Source organism: Hydractinia symbiolongicarpus, chromosome 10 (assembly GCF_029227915.1).
Source record: "Hydractinia symbiolongicarpus strain clone_291-10 chromosome 10, HSymV2.1, whole genome shotgun sequence".
Taxonomy (NCBI): domain Eukaryota; kingdom Metazoa; phylum Cnidaria; class Hydrozoa; order Anthoathecata; family Hydractiniidae; genus Hydractinia; species Hydractinia symbiolongicarpus.
Genome location: NC_079884.1, coordinates 16,807,098 through 16,828,516, shown reverse-complemented (window position 1 = coordinate 16,828,516; position 21,419 = coordinate 16,807,098). Strand labels below are relative to the sequence as shown.

At 32.1% G+C, this 21,419-nt stretch overlaps 1 protein-coding gene across 7 annotated transcripts in view; it reads left to right on the top strand.

Moving 5' to 3' along the window:
- The window catches only part of LOC130662341 (coiled-coil domain-containing protein 180-like), a 110,533-nt gene that overhangs the window by 24,908 nt on the left and 64,206 nt on the right, over positions 1–21,419 (top strand). For 5 of the 7 annotated variants that reach the window (XR_008988987.1, XR_008988988.1, XM_057461182.1 and 2 more), the window contains exons 6-23: positions 2,869–2,906; positions 2,980–3,114; positions 5,150–5,245; positions 5,477–5,543; positions 6,165–6,261; positions 6,616–6,735; positions 8,224–8,303; positions 8,458–8,546; positions 9,494–9,541; positions 9,627–9,701; positions 10,943–11,071; positions 12,287–12,331; positions 12,416–12,475; positions 12,547–12,602; positions 18,288–18,417; positions 19,186–19,327; positions 19,648–19,741; positions 21,122–21,203. Coding sequence is in view for 5 of the 7 variants with exons in the window: in XM_057461182.1 (XP_057317165.1) it covers positions 2,869–2,906; positions 2,980–3,114; positions 5,150–5,245; positions 5,477–5,543; positions 6,165–6,261; positions 6,616–6,735; positions 8,224–8,303; positions 8,458–8,546; positions 9,494–9,541; positions 9,627–9,701; positions 10,943–11,071; positions 12,287–12,331; positions 12,416–12,475; positions 12,547–12,602; positions 18,288–18,417; positions 19,186–19,327; positions 19,648–19,741; positions 21,122–21,203 (1,583 nt within the window). In the remaining 2 variants the exon portion in view is untranslated. Of the gene's footprint in view, positions 1–973; positions 2,225–2,868; positions 2,907–2,979; positions 3,115–5,149; positions 5,246–5,476; positions 5,544–6,164; positions 6,262–6,615; positions 6,736–8,223; positions 8,304–8,457; positions 8,547–9,493; positions 9,542–9,626; positions 9,702–10,942; positions 11,072–12,286; positions 12,332–12,415; positions 12,476–12,546; positions 12,603–18,287; positions 18,418–19,185; positions 19,328–19,647; positions 19,742–21,121; positions 21,204–21,419 lie in introns of those variants that run through there. The other 2 variants (XM_057461185.1, XM_057461183.1) reach the window with 2 other exon arrangements.

Genomic DNA, 21,419 nt, shown 5'->3' with positions numbered 1-21,419 from the left:
TTTTACTTTGAGGTAGAAAAGAATTATTTGGAAAGGAAGTGGTTGTCGACTGATAGTTGTGTATATTTGGTGGAAGCTGGGTTTTTTTAGTAGCAAATTGGCAGGTTGTGAGGGTCTGTTTATTGTGGATAATGTTATTGCTGAAGAAAGGTTGGATAAGACAAAATAACTGTTGTGGATTTGAGTATTAGTGTTAGACATGGTTGCATTCTTTGTGGTTGTTAACTCAGGTTTATTCAGCGATACCAAAAAACATTTGATGTAAACAGAAGTTGCTTTTCTATTTTAATTCCCATCAACATTGTAATAAAAAGTAGCAGAATTCTTACAAACTTGTTTTTCAAACACTCCTTGGATACGATTCTAGAATTATAGAATCCAAGTGGGTAGGATAGGGAGCAAGTGTGCTAGAATCACTGGCATTTGGCTCCAGCATCTACCATTACTATCTACTGTTCATTATCACTAAATGTATTTGAATATTGCTTTAAGCACAGTTCCCACTAGGCGCTAATTAGCACTAAAATAATTTTGAGTACTAAATTACTAATTTTCAAAATGGACTTTAAAGAAGAAAAGCACCTTGCTCTGCTCTGTAAAAAGCATAAGTAGCATGTTTTTTTTCAGAAATTCGATTACATAATTGAAATTTGGCCACAAATGCTATTTTATGTTGTTTTTTTCACCCTTTTTAAAACAACAACAAAAGTTATTAAATTGTTTAATAGAAAAATTATTCGCTATTTTATTGGTTATCATCATATTTTTACAATTAAAATTTTTTGCAAACCATAGATTTCCCTATTTGAAAATGTTGTGTCATTTGTGTTTAAAAAAATCATTCCCAATTACAAAATCTATCACCATTTTTCGATCTTCAATGCTAAATAGCACTAAATATAAAAATTTCGATTTCTAGCGCTAGAGTAAGAGAAAAACGTTTCCACTAGACAGAAAATTATTCTAACATTATTTAGAGCTAGTTAGCATTAATTAGCGCCTAGTGGGAATTGTTCTCTGGCCAACTTCTTCACAAATGGTTTTTAAAGGCGTGTAATCACCCTGTAGGCAACTTTTTTTGAGGTGCCTATTTTATTGTAAAAATTGAAAGATATACATGAGAAAACATTACCCAAAGAATTTTATTGAAAACTGACAACTAGAACATGTTCAAATGTTTCATGGAAATAACAAACTCACCCCAATTTCTCTTTGCCTACAGAACCGCCATTGCATTTCATTACACGAATCATGCGATAATAAACGCACGGCAAAATCGATCACATGGTTGCTGGATTCATGCCATTACAGAAAAAATAATGAAGGACGGAGAGTATCCGTAGCTGTGTTTCCATCGTAATTCTTTTACAAATGTATCAACAAAGTTCCGAACATGATAAATCAGATAAATCAATCGAAGTTTCTGTGTTATTCTTTATTATTTAAACGTTTTAACTTACTGAAATCAGACTTCTTTGCAACACTGACCACTTCTTGTTGTTGTTTCTGAGGACAGCTTCGCCTTGCTAGCCGTCTTACTTTTTGATTATTTTCCTTTGTTCAAACAGTTAGTCGTTTCCTTATGGAGACAGTATCAAATCTACACAATTAGAATACCTAAATATTCAGAATTTCCCTTTTCATGCTCTAAATTTAATTATCTCCATATTGCTTCAACTATCTTCACTATCACAATGAACATTCTCCCCCATTAGGGTTTTTTTGCCTATAATATGCAATAATCCCGTCAGCTAATAACAAAAGAAAGAGGGTGATAAGCATTAATTATTATAATTAATAGCCACAAGGTAATGCTGTGATTTCTTCTTTCTGTTTTGTTTTGTCTGGTCTCCAAAAACAATGGCGAATAGAATAGAAGAAAATTAAATCTAAGTGGAGAAAGTGATACGGATGTTTTTACGCTCGGCCTCTTTTTTAAACAGAACCAAAATTTCTTTCCACTTTTTTGATGCCATGTTTTACAAGGAAAAACAAACCAAAAGAACAGCGTGAACGGAGCCAACCATAATGGAGATTTTATCGAACTCCATCTCAGTGCTCATTTAATGATAAGGCCGTTTGTTTACCTACGGTTTCACACGAACATTTTGCGATGGCCCGCTTATTAGACGAGAATAAGAGATCAACAAGACCGTTAAATATGGCGACTGGAAAAAAACCCCAATAAATTCAAGATATTGAAGTACCATTATTTCCATTTTTAGTAAGTTTTATGTCCTCAAATTTTTAGGAAAGTCATAACTCCGTCTGAACTTTGAAATAAATATAAAAAATGGATATGTTAATTTTTTTCGATATGGGTGATTTAGACAGCCAAGTCCAAAACAGCAGCTCTCAATGTTTCACTCATAAATACATCCATTTCCTCTGTATACAATGTTACATTCACTTCCTCTTTTTCTTATAATTTTGACGCGTAATAACTTGGAAACAAGTAGAAATCTCCTGCGTGGGAACTAGGGACCACCTGGGACCAAAATAATATTACCTAATATCTATTAAACCGTTTGCCATAAGCACATCTTTTTATACATTTTCTTGATCAGCATTTCAAGCTCTGCACAATGGAAGCAACACGTGTGTTGACGGGCCATTGCCAACGTCATCAATATTCCAACAACTTTTTCATTGTTCCTCTGCCTATGTGGATTTTTCCACAAACTTACTGACTTTAAAAAAAAAAGTGACAATAACTGTTTGTCAGAAGCAAAAAGTGTTTGTGAGACCAAATCTGTTAATATAACTACAGCTTTAGTTATTGTAAAACATTATAAGTTGTTTGTTATTTTAAAGTTTTTTAATGCCTAGACTTAAACTGTTATTTATTTTGATTATCTTACTTTCTAGAAATTCAACAGGTATTGGCTGGCATCATGAATGATACAGTATGTCAATTTGTCAGTACGCTATAACATTTTTCTTTTTTTATTGCTGCATTTATAACTTTTACTTCCTTAGCAATTGGTTCAATATTCTATGAAAGACATCAGGAAAATTTGGATATCAGTAGAAAAGCATTCAGCAAAACAAGAAGGCTGGATAAATGAGCTAGCGCAAGCATTTAATAAGATTGAAGAAAATAGATCTGTTTTTGTAAGTCTTAGTATGCTTTACACACTCAAACTCGTATGATCTAATTTTGTTAAATTCAGTTAGTTTTAAGGGAAATTAACGTGCAAATTTTTTTTAGATTTTGATCAAAGAATGTAGTAATATTTTAGTTATAGCGTAATTAATCCTTAATATCTTGTCGATATCCAGTTTTGTGACGTTAACCTTGTGAGACTGGGAGAAAAACATGGCTGCTACTTAGCACGAAAAATTTAAAAAAAGCTCTAAGTTGATAAGCTTTGTGGTTTCCCTTAATATATAGCAAGTGATATAGCTAATCATTTTCTATTTTTCCTGTTATTAACAAGCTGTTTACTTTTTCTCAAATGTAGTTTTTACAGTTTTAAATCATTAATTATTCAAAAGTTACATATTTTGTTCATTTCTTTTAAATGACTCTCCTTCGTTTATTATTTTTATTGTAAATAAGTATCTCCATAAAGAATAAATAAGTATCTCCCTAATAAAGGTCATAAAACGAACAGAAAGAACTGCTCTTCCATACCTTGTAAAAAAACAGCCAATCTGACTAAGTTTAATAGTTTATTTCATTCAAATAATAATAACTAGCTGTATGCCCGTGGAAGAATCGACTTTATTTCTTATTTAATCCATGTAACAGACACACATATACATGAAAAAGTAAACACACAGCAGTGCGAATTTTACCATCTGCCTTTTTCAGTGATCATAATCTAAGCATGTGCATGGTTAAAAGCTAAATCTGCAAAACTATAAACTTGCTTTGTCAAAAGTAAATCAGGGAAAAAAGTAAGGCATTCAAAAACCCTAACATGTTTCGTTAAGCCGGTAGTCCCTGCAGAACTTCTCAAATCTTTTGAAAATTTTTCGTAAATATACAGTTTGTAACACATACCAAAATCAGCTATTTAATGTAAGAACTCAACAGTTAACGATACATGGAAAAGAAATATAAGAACATTAATTATTTTGGTATATAGCGTGCTGCCCTCTACGCAATATTTCAACACAAAATATTAAAAAGAACAGTTTGCCTCAAACTCAAACCCACAATAAACACATATAATTTAACACAAAAGGTCATGGGAATTAATATATAAGATATAATTTACTTACATTTTCATAACTACAAGAAAGTTATTATAACATAATATAACTTCAAAAACAAAACAGTGTTGTGTGCTCACCAACTTTCAATGGTTTATCTATTTATTCCTCTCGCAACGGTGACGTCATGCAACAATGTAAAATTTACTGTGGCAGTATGCAAATGTCAGAAACTGTAGGGTAAAACAATTGGATATTTTAGGACTAAATTTGGGTTTTTTATGGCTAATATTCATACCAGGATATTCTATAGATTATAAGGTAATAATAATCTTTTTTGACGTTTTTTCCCTGTAAGCATTTACATAATTTCAACTTTGATTACTTCAACATAGAAATTTTGCTTACCCTGATTAAGAAATAATTATGGAAAAAAAGATCGAAATGTCTAGTTAGTGTTCCCTAATTTCTGTTTGATTTTATCTTTTTTTAACCGTTCAGGTATTCACAATCTTCTGTATCACATTTTACCTTATTTTCGGCTTTTTTTAATTGCCATGTAAATTTAGTGCTAAATTTACATTAGACATATAAATTGCAATCTTTAAACACACAATTTTAATATTTTTATCTTTAAACAGAAATTCAAAATGCAGTGGCCACTGGTATATTTTAACAACATTTTGATTTTCCTGCAGAAAACATGCTCTCTTTTCTTTCTAAGACACCCCACACAAGATGAAATTTCATAGTCTTTATATTCTTTGTTTGTGACTTGATATTATATCCAACCATCTAATATCTAATAAAAAAGTTAATTAAGATTCAATCTAAAACCTTTGGCTGCGCAAAAAATTGTTATAGTCACGGTTGTTTATGATGTGGGGGTATTGCTTTTTTGTAACTTTCGATTTATGACTATACAAAGTTAAAGCTTTGATTTAGTAGGCCTGTAGGTTCATTTGTAAAGATGTTGTGCATTATTTAGATAAATGATGTTATCATGTCTTATACCATGACTTTGGAAAGAATTGCTCACTTAATGCCACCAGATGTACATAGATTGATGGAAGATGAAGCAGCTGTAAGTATGGCCTGTACATACAACCATCTGTAGAAGCCACATCAGTGTTCAGTAATTGTCAATGTAAATGCCCAACCAAGTCTTTCAATTGCAAATTCATGTTGAAAAAAATCGTTTTTTACTGACATAATTTTTGTATTTAAATAAAATTTAAATTTTTGACAAATGGATAATAAAACGATTATTGCAACCATTGTGATGTGGTTTATTTTTGAATAATTCCTCTCGTAGAAAATCAACTATTCCATGATATCAAACAAATCTTCATATGCAGATTTGATCAAAAGATTGTTAACAGGTTTGATATACACTCACAGTGCTATACCACAATAAACACACTCTACTATAAATAAATAAATAAATTATTTTAGTATTACTTGACAACTTCTTTCTACATTTAGAGTATAATGTTTAAATTCCGACAAATACCCTCTTTTAAAGTAAAAGAAAACAGGAAAACTCAAATAATCACCCTTTGCATTGTAAAATTGTGTTTATTTAGTTGTTCCAGGTATGTTTAATTGGGAAAATTTTATTAACAATTAAAATTATTTTAAAATTATTTTAATCTGACGCTATGGTGAGAGGCATTAGCCAGATTTATTATGTTATTTTACTTCGAACTCAAAATTTAAAAGGTGCATTCAAGTACTACGTTAGCCTAAAAATATAAAATCTTTTTATAGCGTATTCCTCCCCTCCCTGTTTTTATATTTGTACATACTTGAGAAAATTCCCACTCTTTATCATTTTACTTTATTAATACGTGTTTTCCCTTCCTTCCTTGTTTATGTTTTTGAAAGCGAAATAGAAAAAAGTAAGTAAAACGGATTTTACTTATTATCATCAGAATGTGGATCAATAATAATGTTAGCATTTTTAATTCATTAAAATTTTAGTTTTATCTCATTACATGTAGCTGATGTAGAGCGTGAAAGAAAATTGTTTACTCAATGGAAAAATAGAGTTGCAGATTGGAAAACTTTAAAGCTAGAAGAAGCCTTAAGAAAGCATAGGTAAGTTCAGCTTCGACTGAATAATTAAGTTATAGCAGTTTTATTTTGAACATTGTAATTCCTGAGGTTTTTTAATTTTGTGGATGCTCTTAAGTGTATTTTACCATAACATATTTTGGTTATTGACATCTCCAATAATTCTGGAAAATCAATCAGATATTTGAACTCATAAAGGAGATATTTTATTCAAAAGCAATACTGAAGGCTCTCGTTTTAGAAAACAGGAAGACTAGCAAGCTTTAAACTTTGGGAATAATGAAAGTTATGGAGTTTTCAGGAAAAACTTTTGAATTACTGTGTTCTATGATAATTTTACTGTTTATGTTACAAACAAGATAATCCTTTATATTGTAGAGAGTATATGAGAAGTGGACCTGTTGTGAACTCACCAGCCATCAAAAGAATTCTGGATGATTTAATACAAAAACAAATAACTTTAAATGGAAGGAGATTGGACCTGCTGAACCAACTAATGTAAATTTAAATAACTCTTTCTTATTTCATGTCCGTCTGTGACCGCCAAAGTGCATATCTTCATTTTCTTTTGATGTCGCCGAAAAAGTTATGTCTAATTTGTTTTTCCTTCGGACGTTATGGCGCAACGTCAATGCTTTTAGACTGACATCCAATGCGTTTAATAAGATTGGTGAAGTCATTGCATTGGAGTTATAACTCTGAGGCCAAATAACTTAGAAACGAGGTGGTGACGTCAGTGCTTTGTTTACCATGTGGGTAACTAGGGACAACGTATGACCAAATTGGGTAAGTTTCCCAAACCTAGGTGCCCAAATGTTTTCGTACATTTGTAAGACTTCGCTGACATCATTGTAATTTAAGTTACGGTTCTTCTTGCCATTGTTCTCCTGCCTAAGTGGATTTTTCCACAGGCCTTATCGACTAGTCTTCTATATAATAATACAAAACGTCTGCGTGTCTGTCTGTCTGTGACTTTTGCAAAGAGGATGTTTTTATGTCTTTTTGTTTACCGTCAAATTAGCTATTTGTTGGCGTTAATACATTAGTTTTGCATCAATAACTAAATTATCATTAGTGAAGCCATTGCATTGCATTTTTAAGTTTAAAGACTAATAACTTGGAAACAGGTGGAATAAATTGATGCCATCTCCTGCATGGGTAATTAGGGATTGCCTGAAATCAATTTTAGGCCAATTTCCCAAAACTGAGTCAATTCACCTGTTTTGAAACTAACATGTTGTTTGACGTCATCAAAAAAACCTTTATACCGTCATATCTAAAAAAAATTCTTTGTGCATCCAAGATTTATTTCTGACGTCATTAAAATTCAAGTGACAGATGTTTTTTTTTTCTTTTTTGTCCAAGTGGATTTTTTCATGGTCTTATTGACTAGTTTATTATTAATTTAAATCCAGATTTTTATGTGAAATGTTTAATGACTTTGGGGGGGTTCACACTAGAATAACGCATGCTTAGTATAAAATTAAAGCATGCTTTGACTAAAAGTTGCCGGTGACATCAAAGAGAGATTTTTAAACATAATTTGAAACGAAGCGTTCATGTTGTTGTTTTTCTCACATGCACATGAACTTTCACTTTCATAATACCCGCTTAAAATCCTCACTTTTAATACTCAAATATTGGTGCATAATTTTTATTCTATTGTTCCATGTACTTATAGCGACTAAAGCAAAAATAAAGAGTGCCTCGAAGCACTCTTTATTTTTGCTTTATTTAAAGCATGTTTAAAGCAAAGGCATTTTAATAAAGCGAAAATGTGTTCACATTATTAAGCACGCTTTAAATCGTGCTTTAAATTTATAGCATCCTTTTAAAATTCTAGTGTGAACCCCCCCTTTTACATTTATGTTCGTCAGCTTTAGAGCTGTAATACACAGTAATATCGTAATCATGCTTATGTCTTCATATAAGCTGCTTTTTCGTAGTAAACACAGACACCTCTGCAAGGAAAATATTTTGTTATAGGGAGATGAAGCCACCCTCATCCACTAAAGCATCAGTGTTTCAATGGAATCAAGCTATTACTGAATCAACTGAGGAGCTAGGTAAGAGTGTTTGTTTGTCCAATCCACAAGATTTTTGTCTAGTTTTAAGTTTAATAAGCTTAACAAATTTTCTAACCTCACAAATTATTAACACAAGTAACAACTTCCAGCCTAATAAATTTTTATACTATACTATAACTTCTATTTAAAATAGAGCAAGTCCACACACAGTCTATATCTCTTGTCAAGTTAGAGCATGAAAGAGTACTTAGTGAGTGTGACGAGTATATGAAGAATTCCTTGGTAAGTTATATGTCTAAAATAAAAATAATCAGATTATGTATTAAAGTAATAAGTCACCACAAATGCCATTTTATTCTAAAACCTTGCAAAATAATGTTTACACGGTAAGTTTAATAATAGTTTTATTCTGTTTGTCTGTTCACAAGAAAAGCCTTGTTTTACTAAAACACGAAATGTGATATATATAAAGGACAGGCGACCCCCTGGATTTTTCCACTGGCTAGCGACTAGTCCTCATAATAATGGCCGTTGTTATCTTTCTGTTTGTGATGGTGTCAACCACACACAAAATTTTAAAGCTACAAATAACAAATGCGATATAGTTTTATTAACTTTGCTGTAACAGGCAACTCCCATAGATTTTTTATATAATAATATCCAAAATGGTACCGCCAGCTAGAGTAGGGAGACAATATATACACATAGAGCAAACCCCTAAAAATCTGCCGTTATGAAGGATCCCTGTAATGCTCTCAAATTTTAAAAAAAACTGAACATCTCTCGGAAAGCGGGAAAGGTTAGAATTAAGAAAGAGCTGTACAAATGTTTTTGTGCACATTGGCAGGATTTTGCTGACATCAGCAACATTTTTAAAATTTTGCATGTCCTTAAGAGGTCTTCACATGATTCTATACATTATTTTTATAAGTGTTTCTAGCTTTACACAATAAAGGCATTGGGTTAACAAATTGAAAAAAATGTGTATTTTTGCTGCTCCAACCGATGTCATCAGAATTCAAGCGACTGTTTTTCATCGTTCTTTTGCCTTAGTGGATTCCACGGCTTATCAACTAGTTAATTTAAACGATTGTAAACAATTATTTTTAGGGCTATAATATATATTCTTAGTAAGTTTTTAAACTATTTATCACTGATTTTTGTCTTCTTTATTGTATAATACTTGTGGTAGGTAGGTAATTTAATTACAAATATTTAATTTTTTAAAGGATGATTTATTTCATGCTGAAGTAGTTGAAGAAAATGTGTTAGAAGAGGTTACAATTTTATATACGTTTGTTTATATTTGTTATGAGCGATAACACTTGGTAGGTATTAAAGTTTAGTTTCTTTATTTTGTAGATGTCACACGAAAGTTTTTTGCCCCTTATTGGTGAAAGAAAAGCAACATTTGATTATGACATGGAGAGGCTTCAGGTGTGTGAACAATATTATCACCTAAAGCACTTACGGTGAATCAACATGCCCTAAAAAACCTACATTTAAAATTTTTCACAGCTACAACCATGGACAAGGCATTTTTCAAACATGACCAAATGGGTGAAATGATCAAATTCGCTACTTTTGCACAAATATAGGCCATACAGTGTTTGAAATTTGTTAATGCCATCCTCTAGCATTCCTCCACATGAAAAGGATGCATGTTGGGGGCCACAAGGGTCGTCAATTTTGGGAAAATGGTTGTGCTAATGTCAGCAACAATTAGCACATTTTAATGGTAAGATCATGAGTCCTAAGTCTACTGTGAACATTGACCTTTGACAAGTTCAAAATGTGTGACTTTAATGAAAAAAAAAAAACCTACTGTAAATGATAGATTGAATGCTCTGGGCGTTTATTTAAATTTTCAAAAATTTAAGGGGGCATTTAATTAGGGTTGTTTTTTTAAAACCCACAAATTGAGTTATTTCTTAGTTCTCCATTTCGCCATGCATTTCTAGATGTTTATACGACACATCCTTTTTTAAATTCTTCGTTGAGGACTTTTGTTGTGCGGAGGGAGATTGGAAAGACTGTCATGCAACAAACTGCAATAAATTAAAGAGAAAATTAAAGCCATAAATTCTAAACTTAAGTGGATATAAATATAGCATTTTCATAACAATAACCATCATTTTTTTCTCTTTTGTATGGCTAATACGGAAGGGGCGTTTATCCGAAACCTCACTGTTAAAATTTACTCTTTTTAGAAAAGGAGGGGGGAGGGGTAATTTAGAGGGGCATTTATATGCAAAATTAACTTCCATATGGGGGTGTTTATTGGAAATGGCCTTTTAATTAGAAGAGGGTGTTTAATCGATTATTTACGGTATGGCAGCAAGCTTTAAAATTAGCCTTGTTTTTTTTTTATTTCTAAATTATAGTAGCTTGCAACATTTCACACTTTTCTGTTTTCTTTATTTTAAACAAAAATCCATTTTCTATAAATTTTGTACTCATAAAATGCTTTAAGCACTGGAATAATCTGGTCAGTTAATTTCCCATTGTATGCTTATCCATTGTATATAAAGTTTATTCATTAAATTCATTGTATTATTTCTTTTTCTATTTGTTAGGCACGCTTTTTATAAGGTTCATGAAAAATCATGCACCAATTTCTATTTTTTAAATTTTTAATTCGGAAAAATAAAAGAATAAATTCACATAATTACATTTAGACACATCTAAGTGAAGTGAGTGCTCATCAAAAACAAAACTTAAAAGCATTATATAAGTTTATTCAAGGTGCTGCTCATATATGGGATAATCATGAACTTGGATTGGTGAAAGAAGAGAGGAAATTGCAGGTTTTACCTTTTGGTGCCTTTTTTAGTTACAGTATTATTCACCATTGTTAGCTGTTGTCTCTGTTGCAGTGTTTTTTTTGGTATATCTGTAGTCTTTTTGCTATGTTGAACCTTTTTCACAAGAAGATTTGACTTTTGTCAATCCTTTTTAACATTTTCCAAACTAAATCAACACCAACACCCTAAAAAATTGGTAATACCCAAGTTAAGCAATGTAATACAAGAGATCATTTTGTCCATTTTCACTAAGATGTGATTGTACACGTAAAAAATGTTAGGTATGTAAAAAGAATTACAACTAATATAGAAAGAATGTTACGTGTGCATCTACACCTAGAAAGATTGTAATTGTATTGTAATCAATACATTAAAAGATGCAACACTAGTAAAAGTGCAGAAAAATTCCATAAATAGATGTGGGATCTTTAGGCTCATGGCGATTGCCATTTGAATTTGAGAAATAACCCTTAGTTTAGAAAATAATAAAGAATATATATTGAAAAAGTCTGCCAACCGGTGACAATATTTAGACTGTGATACGCAATGCCATTAATCAAACTGGTTTTGTTAAAATCATATCAAGAATTAAAACAACATGGAAATATCACAGGTAAAACACGGGCAGATTTTTGGTAATTTACTTTACTAAAATCTCATCACAAAGTGAAGCTGATTGTAAACGTTGACTATATAATTGTTCTTATAAACTCTGCTTTTTCTTTAAATAACATGCTGTTTTTCAAAATGTTGAATCAGTCAGAATTTTTAAATTGAAGTCTGATTATGTGAAAACATGGTTTTTGTATGATAGAAAATTCAATTTGTCGAGTTTGACAAATGGAATTCCTTTAATTCAATTGGGTATCACTGCTTTAGTGAAAAATAAAGGTTCTAGGAATAAAATAAAGGAAAGACAAAGGAAGTTTAGCTGGACCGAAAAGTAGGTTAGGCGTGTCTACGTTTTAAAATCGTTAGAACAGATGCAGTAGAGAGGTTTTGAGTTAATTTAGCACAACTGGCTTTGGCAATAAGCATTAGCTTAACTCCCACAATATATGGTAATAATAATTGTTATAACTGATTAGATTTAATTTTAAAATTATGCCTGAGATTTTGTTATTACATACCTATATTTATATATGCTAAAACATTTAGTTTTTGTGGTTTCATTGTTATTACATATAAAGTAATATTTTTGTTTTCTTTTGATCTTAGGAAATGCTAGATAAAAACAGAAAAGAACATGATTATCAAAATCAGGTAGGATGTTTGGTTTATATTTAAGAAATACATACAAGATTACTAAATAATAGGTTATTAACTCCTTGTCATTTGACATTACAGATCAAAGAAGCGAAATTAGATATTGTAATGGACCGAATGAGACAGGAATCAACAGAAGATGTATGTTTTTCACTGTTCATTCTGTGAGAATCCTTGATTAGAAATGTATAATTTACTTTCTATGACATTAGGCTTTGGCAAGTAGCTTGAAACAGGCACTGGCAATGCTGAGTGACATAATGAAAGGGTATTTAGTATTTCTATATTTGATTTATGGTATGTTTCCTATTGTCATTGCCACACTATAAAAGGCGGCAACATAGTTGGCCCTGTGTGTGAGGGTGTGAAGGGAGTGTGGCTGCAACAAACCATACAATTTTTTTCTGCTTTTTGAGCTGTCTTTATTGCTCTACATTTATCACATAACATCGACTGTTAAAAAACAGCGAGCTTGCATAAGAATGCAAAAAAGTTTAGGCGACTGACAATTCAAATAGAGAAATATTTTTAATTAATTGAAATGTTTTCAGCATTTTCATCTCATTGGTTAGCCCAGCTACTTCGTAGCTTACTTATTTGCCATGTGTGTGTAGTGTGGTAAACGTATCCGTTGCATGCTTTGTGTGATTTATTATAAATTCAGCCAATTAGGCATTTGTACATTTTTAATTTTAATTTAAAGTAGTTTTTTTTTAAAAATACGCTAAGAAAGTTTGTTTATATGGTGAGCTTATATTTTCATTTAATATCAAAGTTGTTTAAATTATAAGCAAAGACAGCTCCGTTGTAGAGTAAAAATACAACTCTGTTATGTCACATTGAAGAAGAACTACTTTGCATTCATACATAACATACATTCTCTGAAATATTCTCTGTTGAGAATGAAAAATACGGATGTGCTATGATAAAAAATTCACCTATGTATACACACCATCTGGATGAATTATCTGAGTTCATCACTAACATGTTGCTGAACATAGTCCAGTGGGTTCTTCTGTGACTCCCAATTCTTGGGACCGCAGATCGAATCTCGCTCACTGCCAGGCAGTATGTTAGTGATGAACAAAGTAATTCTTCTTCAATATAACTTACACGGGTTATACTCGCCCATCATGATCGGAGAGGTCCGATCGGGGTGAAATTTTCTCGTTAAGAATAAAAAATACGGATGTGTTATGATAAAAAATTTCCTTAGGTAACTCTGTTGTCGTGAACCAGTTTATATAGATGCGTAAGAATTGACATTTTTTAAACTCTTGTCGTTATACAGCTAAACAAATTTCATGTGCTGTAGATTGTTTTCTGGAGACTTGATACATTGTATTTCAAATTTGTCCCTAGGAAATAACTTTACAAGCTACTGTATAGGATCATAGCAACACTCACTAGGCAATTTGAAGATCATCAACATAACAACTCTGATGCCTCAGTTCTATGCTCTTAAAGAGAAATTTTTCAGGAGTATTTAAGATTAAAATGTTCTTTACCTCCAATGAATTGTAATGCACAGTTCTCTGAAATATTCCTGTGCACTGTTTTTATGTGATCTGTCCAGTGAGTGAAAGAAAAAAAACAGTGGCCTTTGTATCTAGCACAGAGTAGTTCTATTTCGACTACACTCTGTAAACATTGTAATAATACAGCTTTAGTGACAGCATCAGTCAAACACATGAGTGATATCTTGTTTGTAGAGTATAGCGAGCCTATGATGAGTGTTTCACATTTTTCTCCAGAAATTGTTTTAGAGCAGCAATTCAGGCTAAAAGGAATGGTTGTCATTATGTTCATTATATCTTTTAGGTGTAGATTTAAGGCTTTATGTCATAATTAAGAATAAAGATCTGTTTACATTCTGGTAGCAGATTGTAGTTAAATAAGATGGCAACTGGAACAATCATGATGGCACAAAAGTATGGATTGCCCCAATTTTCTAAAGATGGGGATTTTGATGCATGATTATGATCTGGAATTAAGGAATATAGTTACAGAACTTCCAAAGAAGAAACAAGGGCTAGTTGTTTATTTGAGTTTAAATTCAAAAGTATGTCAGGCATTTTCAGCCTTAACGAAAGAAGAATTGAATAAAGACGATGGTTTAAATAAACTTGTTAATAAATTAAAAGAACTTTATGGTATTACTGAAGATCAAGCAATGTTCAATGCTTATGAAAAATATGAGAATTTTCACCGTTCTAAGACAATGTCGATTCGTGATTATGTAAATCAATTTGAACAACTTAATCAAAAACATAAGAGTTTCAAAATTGAATTACCAGCTGCAGTTCTTGCATATCAACTACTAAAAAATGCAGATTTACTGAAATCTACACATAAACTAACACGTGCTACGGTTCCTTCCCTTACTTATAACTCCATGAAAAAACAGATAGAAACCATTTATGATCAATGTGCTCAAAGTGAAAGTAGCACAGACAGTAAGATATTGGTGTTGAGCAAGAAGTATTATATAGTCAAATGTTTGACAGACGCGTTTTACCAATTGGAACACTCGTGGACGTGGCAGAGGTGGTAAATATTTCTGTGCTAAAAGAAGCCAGTACAATCCTAATGATCCTGATGGACATCCATTGCAATGTCACCATTGCAAATCTATTATGCATTTCATGAATGACTGATAAGAACAAAGGAAGCCAAGGACAGGATGAGGTACATGTGCAGTTTTTTGCAAAGGGTGTGGAACAATGGTTTATGAAGCAAGTCGTGCCTGAGTCTTTGAATTTGCTTTACTAGACTCAGGATGTTCATCGACAGTTTGTGGTAAAAACTGGCTTGACTGTTACATAGACACTTTGCCAGAAGGGACAGCTTTAGCTGAAAGTAAGAGTAACAAGTCCTTTAAATTTGGGCTTCTTCCTAACTTCCCCTCAGTTAAACAAGTTAATACCCCTGTTAATATGGCTGGAATGCAAGCACATATTCTTACTGATGTTGTCTAAAAGCAGCTAATAGCCAACTTGATTTTGTTAATGATAATGTTTAGAAGAGACATTCCTTTACAACACACGTCAAATGGCCATTACTGTATACCTCTTACACCTCAGCAAGTTGCAGTTAACAAAACATCTCTGGGTGAAAATGCCACCAGAGTTATATTCACAGTCAACGATCTCACTGTAAAATCACCTGAAGAAAAATGCAAAATACCTACAAAGCTTCACAAGCAGTTTGGCCATCCCATAGACAGCAGCAAACTGAAAATTCTTCTCCAAGATGCAAATGTTGAAGATAAAGAATTATTTCAGCAAATTGACAATTTTACAAACTCTTGTGACACATGCAGTAGATATATGAAGGCTCAATCAAGGCCAATTGTCTCAATACCATTGGCCTCAGATGTCAATGAATGCCTTGCCATGGACCTAAAATTCTTGACAGTTAATCATGAAAGGTTAACCATACTTTATATGATTGATGTGTTCTCTAGATACAGTGCATTAACAATTTTCAAATCCAAGAATAAGAAAATTATTATAGACGCAATTCTCAAACACTGGGTTGCTATTTTTGGCACACCAAACTCGATTTTCTCAGACAATGGAGGGGAGTTCAACAATAAGCTCTTAAGAGATGTAGCAGAACTGTTAAACACAAGAGTTTATAAAACAGCAGCAGAAGCTCCGTGGTCAAATGGTGTTATGAGCGTCATAATGCCATCCTGGAAAATATGACTTTGTAAATTGCCGACAACAGTAGTTGTTCTGTTGAAAAAGTACTTACATGGTCCACTTGTGCCAAGAATGCGTCACATAATAACCGTGGATTCAGTCCCAATCAGCTTGTATTTGGACGCAATCCAAATCTCCCATCTTTGCTTACAGCCAAGCCTCCTGCTCTTCACACCCAGTCAATTAATTGCGAAGCATCTGAATGCCCTGCTCGCAAAGCATTCATTGAAAGTGAGTCTTCAAGGAGAATTAAAACAGCACTCAGTCATCAAACACGGACATCTACCAGCAAAGATTTTTACAATGGTGAATTGATATACTATAAGCCACGTGGAGAGAAAGAGTGGAGAGGACCTGGTGTAGCCCTTGGCATTGATGGAAAATAGGTCCTTGTTTAGCATGGAGGAACTTAAGTCCATGTCACTTGCAATCAATGAAAGGACACCATAGTTGTGCCAGAAAAGCACAATTAGAAAACCTTAAGTAAAGTAAACTACAACCGAAAAAAGAAGATTGTGTTGATGAGATTCCAAACAGCCTAGTGGATGGGTTGCTTGAAAGCGTAAACAATTTTGATATCAACACATCGTTAGAAGTTGTACTAAATTCAAAAGAGATCAACACAAGAGAACAACACACGAATCAAGCATTGAGCAAGAAGTTGCTAACACACCTTGCAATGTACAGTCATTGACAGTGACTCTTCCAAAAGTCAGGGACAGGGTTAGGTTTATTGATCCTGATACTAATAAACTTGCTGAATTTATGGTTGTTAGTCGTGCTGGTAAAGTAGGAAAAACTGGAGTTAGAGCATATAAGAATTGGTTAAATGTCAAAGATGTTATAACCAAAGCAATGAAATCAATTGACTTTGAAATCATTTTGGATTGGGGTATGAGACATTATCTAACGAATTCGATAAAGTTGGGGCTACAAGAAGCATTTATGACAATGCATTATTTTTCCGGAGAAAAGAAACTTAACTCGAAGGTGTAATTTGCTGTCATGTTGACGATTGCTTCTTCGTTGGAAGTGATTTGTTTCATGACACTATCATTGCACATTTACGTAAGACATTCTCACTTAGTAAAGAGAACTCAAAGTCGTTTAACTTTTGGGGATTAGAAATTGAACAAGAGTGTGGTGCAGTAATTCATCAACATAATTACCAGTAACATTCCACCAATTAAGTTGACCAATAAAACGTCTACAATTCCACTTACAAAATAAAAACCATGTCACTTAAAAGCCTTAGTTGGTCAAATTCAACGGGCAGCAAAACAAACTAAACCTGATGCTGCTTATGATGACTGTGATTTATGCACTTTATGCAACTCGAAACAGTTGCTGATGCTCGTAGAGCTAACAAGCAGCTCAAACATCTGCAGGATACTGAAATAAAGATTGTTATTTCAAACACTGGAGATGTAAGTATCATTTTAGTGATGTATCACAATGGCGGCTCACAAGGTGGTTTTGTTTTGCTGATTCATGGTGAAAGCAAAATTGAGCCACTTATTTAGAGATCTCAAAAGTTAAAACGTGTAGTTAAAAGCGCCATGGGTGCGGAAACCATGGCTCTTTTAGAAGGTGCGGAACATGCTATGTTAGCCCTAATTAAAGAGATTTTTTCAGTTGATATACCAATTATCTGTATATCAGACAATAAATTGCTTGTGGAAGCAGTCAAAATACCAACGCCATAGAAGATAAACGATTGTATAGTGATATCTGTGCACTTTGTGAGATGGCCGAAAAAGAAGAATCGTGAAACTCATTCTTGCGAAATCAAGTGAAAACTGCTTCGTATACTATCCGTTAGAGAACAGTTGAAATACCGTTGAGTTTTAGTTAATTAGAACAAATATAACAGTATGCCAAATGACACTTACAAATGTTTGATGACATTGTCTTTAAAAACATATCTGCTTCTTGCAGTTTCTTTTGTTAAAAAGACTTTATGATTTTGTTTTATTGAGAGAGAATGTAGTGGTAAGATTGTCCTTATGTTCATTATATCTTTTAGATTTTGATGTACATCTTTATGCCATAATTAAGAATAAAGATCTGTTTACATAGTTAGATATATAACTTGCTTAAACAATTCGTTACATGTTTGTAGGTAGTGTATTTATAAACCTTCTGATATGTGCAAAGTTTATGGTGGTGACCGATTAAGCCGTAATTTTCGTGACAATATTTAAGTTATTTTAAAGTTGACGTTCATTTCTTCTTTAAATTTGTAGATATTTCGAGTTTCATTCTCTGCAGAAACAAACATGTGAAAAGTACCCTCATATGATTTATGATGAAGTGCAACGATATGGAATATCTGTGTGTGGTTACTTTAATGTGTCTAAAAGACAAAAGCAAAAGGTAATAGTAGCAAGATTATATTGTGATCCATTGTTGCTGTTAGCATTTTATCACCTTTTGATTAAAAAAACAACCTCTAATTCACAAGTACAATGGAATTACTCTAAAAACTTGGAAGTTCTACCAATCACTTCAGTAACCAACTCTAGCAACTTTTGTGCCTCTTAATTATTTTATTTTTGCTGTTCGCACTTATTTAGGTGGGTTCTATTTTAGAGGAAAAAAAAGAGAGAAGGACTAGCAACTATGTTTTCCGCCTATTTTAATCTATTCATTTTTTATATTTTTATATTGATAACAATTTCATGATATTGAAGCATAAAGTGCTTTCTTCTTTTTTTAGAATATTGATCAATTAAATAAATTATTATGCTAGATTTTATTACCAATTATTACTTCACACATATTTTTTCACTTCTTCGACATGTATATATAATCTTTTACTTAATTGTTTTTGAAAATCAATCATAATTCGTTATTTTTATTTTTGTATACTTTGTGGGATGACCCGTTAGAGGTTAAAAGTCTCATCTATTGTACGGAATTTTTTAATACAGTGGAATCAAATTTCTTTCCTCAGAGATTCAGCAAATAAACAGGTAGTTACTAACTAAGTTTTACAGGAAAACTTCAGATAAATATAGTGCCATTGTAAACATTTGATTTAAAAAGATCGTTCTTAATGTTTAAAGAAAATATGCAAATATTTTTTTTGTTGTAATTTAATTTTATATGATGCCCATAAGTTTTTTTTTCTTGTGTTGGCAGGATGTTAAAACCATTGTCAAAACAGAGGCAATTACATTGTCAAATGGATCTTTATATCATCTTTTGCGCAAAGATTTTAATCCACCTAATACAGCTGAAAGTGATGAAACAACTCATACATTATTGACAACATTAGACGATGGTACAACTTAACTTTTTTTGTTTAACTGAATTTACCGTAATAAAGTAGTGATACTAACAGACAGTTTTTGGAGATTTTTCGCTCTCTTAGTTTTTTACAATGACATTTGCAGCTTATTTTTCTATTTAAAAAAAACAACAACCCTATATTGTAAACACTATATTCATCTGAACGGTGGACCAGTTAAATTCAGTTGACCAATTTGTAAAATAAATATTAAGTTTCCATAACTTGGTGTGCATTTCTAAATACTAACTTTGAACTGTTTAGCTTTGAGTTTGCGTGTTAGAAAACTTGCATAAACTTTGGTTTTTGTTTAGATGATGCCACTGCTACTGGAAGTAATACCATAGTAATACCATACGTTGAAAGTTTTTTCATTCCAGAAGACCTTTTTAAAAAGTTAAAATACAAGTAAGTCTTTTCTTTTTCTACTTGGATTTACATACTAAGCATTATATTTTTTTAAACTATATTTGTCCATTTTTGGTCACACGTGATAGCTAAATTACCTATAATTTAGGGTCTGTCGGTCTGTCTGTACGTATGTATGTCCGTAGGCCAAAGTGTTTCTTAAAAAGGTACTATTACATTTTTTGATAAATAGTCTGAACTATAAGAACAGTTCATTGTCTACAAATTTCATTTGGACTCACGTGCAGCAAAACTCTGGTTTAAAAATCAGCTAAAGATATGGTTTTTCACATTTCCTTAAAATTTATTTGTTTCCTTTTATTAGATAAATATATCCTGAGAACAAATGATTATTTACATATTTAAGGTGGCAGTAACCCTTTTAAAAATCGGATTTTTTTTTTACATAATTAGTCATGAAAGGTTATTTTCAGACTATATATCCATATTTTTTCTGTTATAACACACTTGTCACGATTTTATGGCTAAAATACTATTATCTTTCACCAAAAATATTCAGCCTCAACAATTCCTCTTTAAAATAAAATTCATAAATAATTAATTAGTTCTGCCAATATAGTTTAAGTCTATGCGCTTGCGAAATTGTACAGAAAGAAATGACGTAATTATTAAAGAGAAACGTTAGAAACAACAAAAATGGCGCATTATGTAGAAATTTAAGACGATCTTCATTATGATACACTGCACGAGCTTTAACTTCCTTGGTGAACCATGCAGCCATGATACAGTGTGCGGAAATCTGTTTATTCGGAATATTTTTCTTTTAACAGCATTCGATGCAGCTTCGGATGCTAACAAATAATCTTTTGAAAAAAAACAAAAGGCTATTGTTAAAAAAATAAGAATGAACAAAAAAAATCCGCACACCGTTTTAACAGGGTTAACCCAAGGTTCATTTAAAAACAGAAGCTGATAAAAAATAACGGGATTGTAAAAAGTTGGAGGTAGAAGCCGATTTTTTTCTTGCTTATGATACATTTTTAAATAGAAATTTCTGCTGACTTAGCAATTTTAGTGTTAAGTTAAAATCATTTTAATATGTATTAAGACCTATATTTTTAGAAAATAGTAAAAAAAATGGTATAAATGAAACACTGAGTAAATAATTCAGCTATTTGGACAACTAAAAGGGTTACTGCCACCTTAAGTTGATTTCATGTTTCATGTTTATAAACAATCATTTTTCTTGAGCTACACTCACTCAATTTCTTCTTAATTAAGCAGCCATATTGAACTTGCCCAGGGTGTAATCAAAATTTATTTTCGAAAGGTTTTTGCAAGTTTTTTTATTCTGCGTATAATTCCATTCTCTGCTATCTATTTGTTCTGCTTTGTGCATACAGCATTTATTTACCGTAGTATGTGTCGGGAGTTTTTGGAACACTTAGAGAAGTGGAAGGAAGAAGCAGTCACACGAGCAGAAGCTGTAGTCGTCATCAAGGTGCTTTTATGAATATCGTTTTGTTTTTTTCTGTAGCTTTTTGAGTGATTTAGGTGGTTAGAATTTAAATTTTTGTTTTGTGAAAAGTAAAGTTGTTTTTGTCCTTTTTGGTTCTTTTGGATAGTCATTCAGGATTACAGGTGAACCTGAGGGAAAAAATAAGAGAAAAGTTAACTAAAAAATTATTTTTTGATATTTGATCCATGTAATCAATAA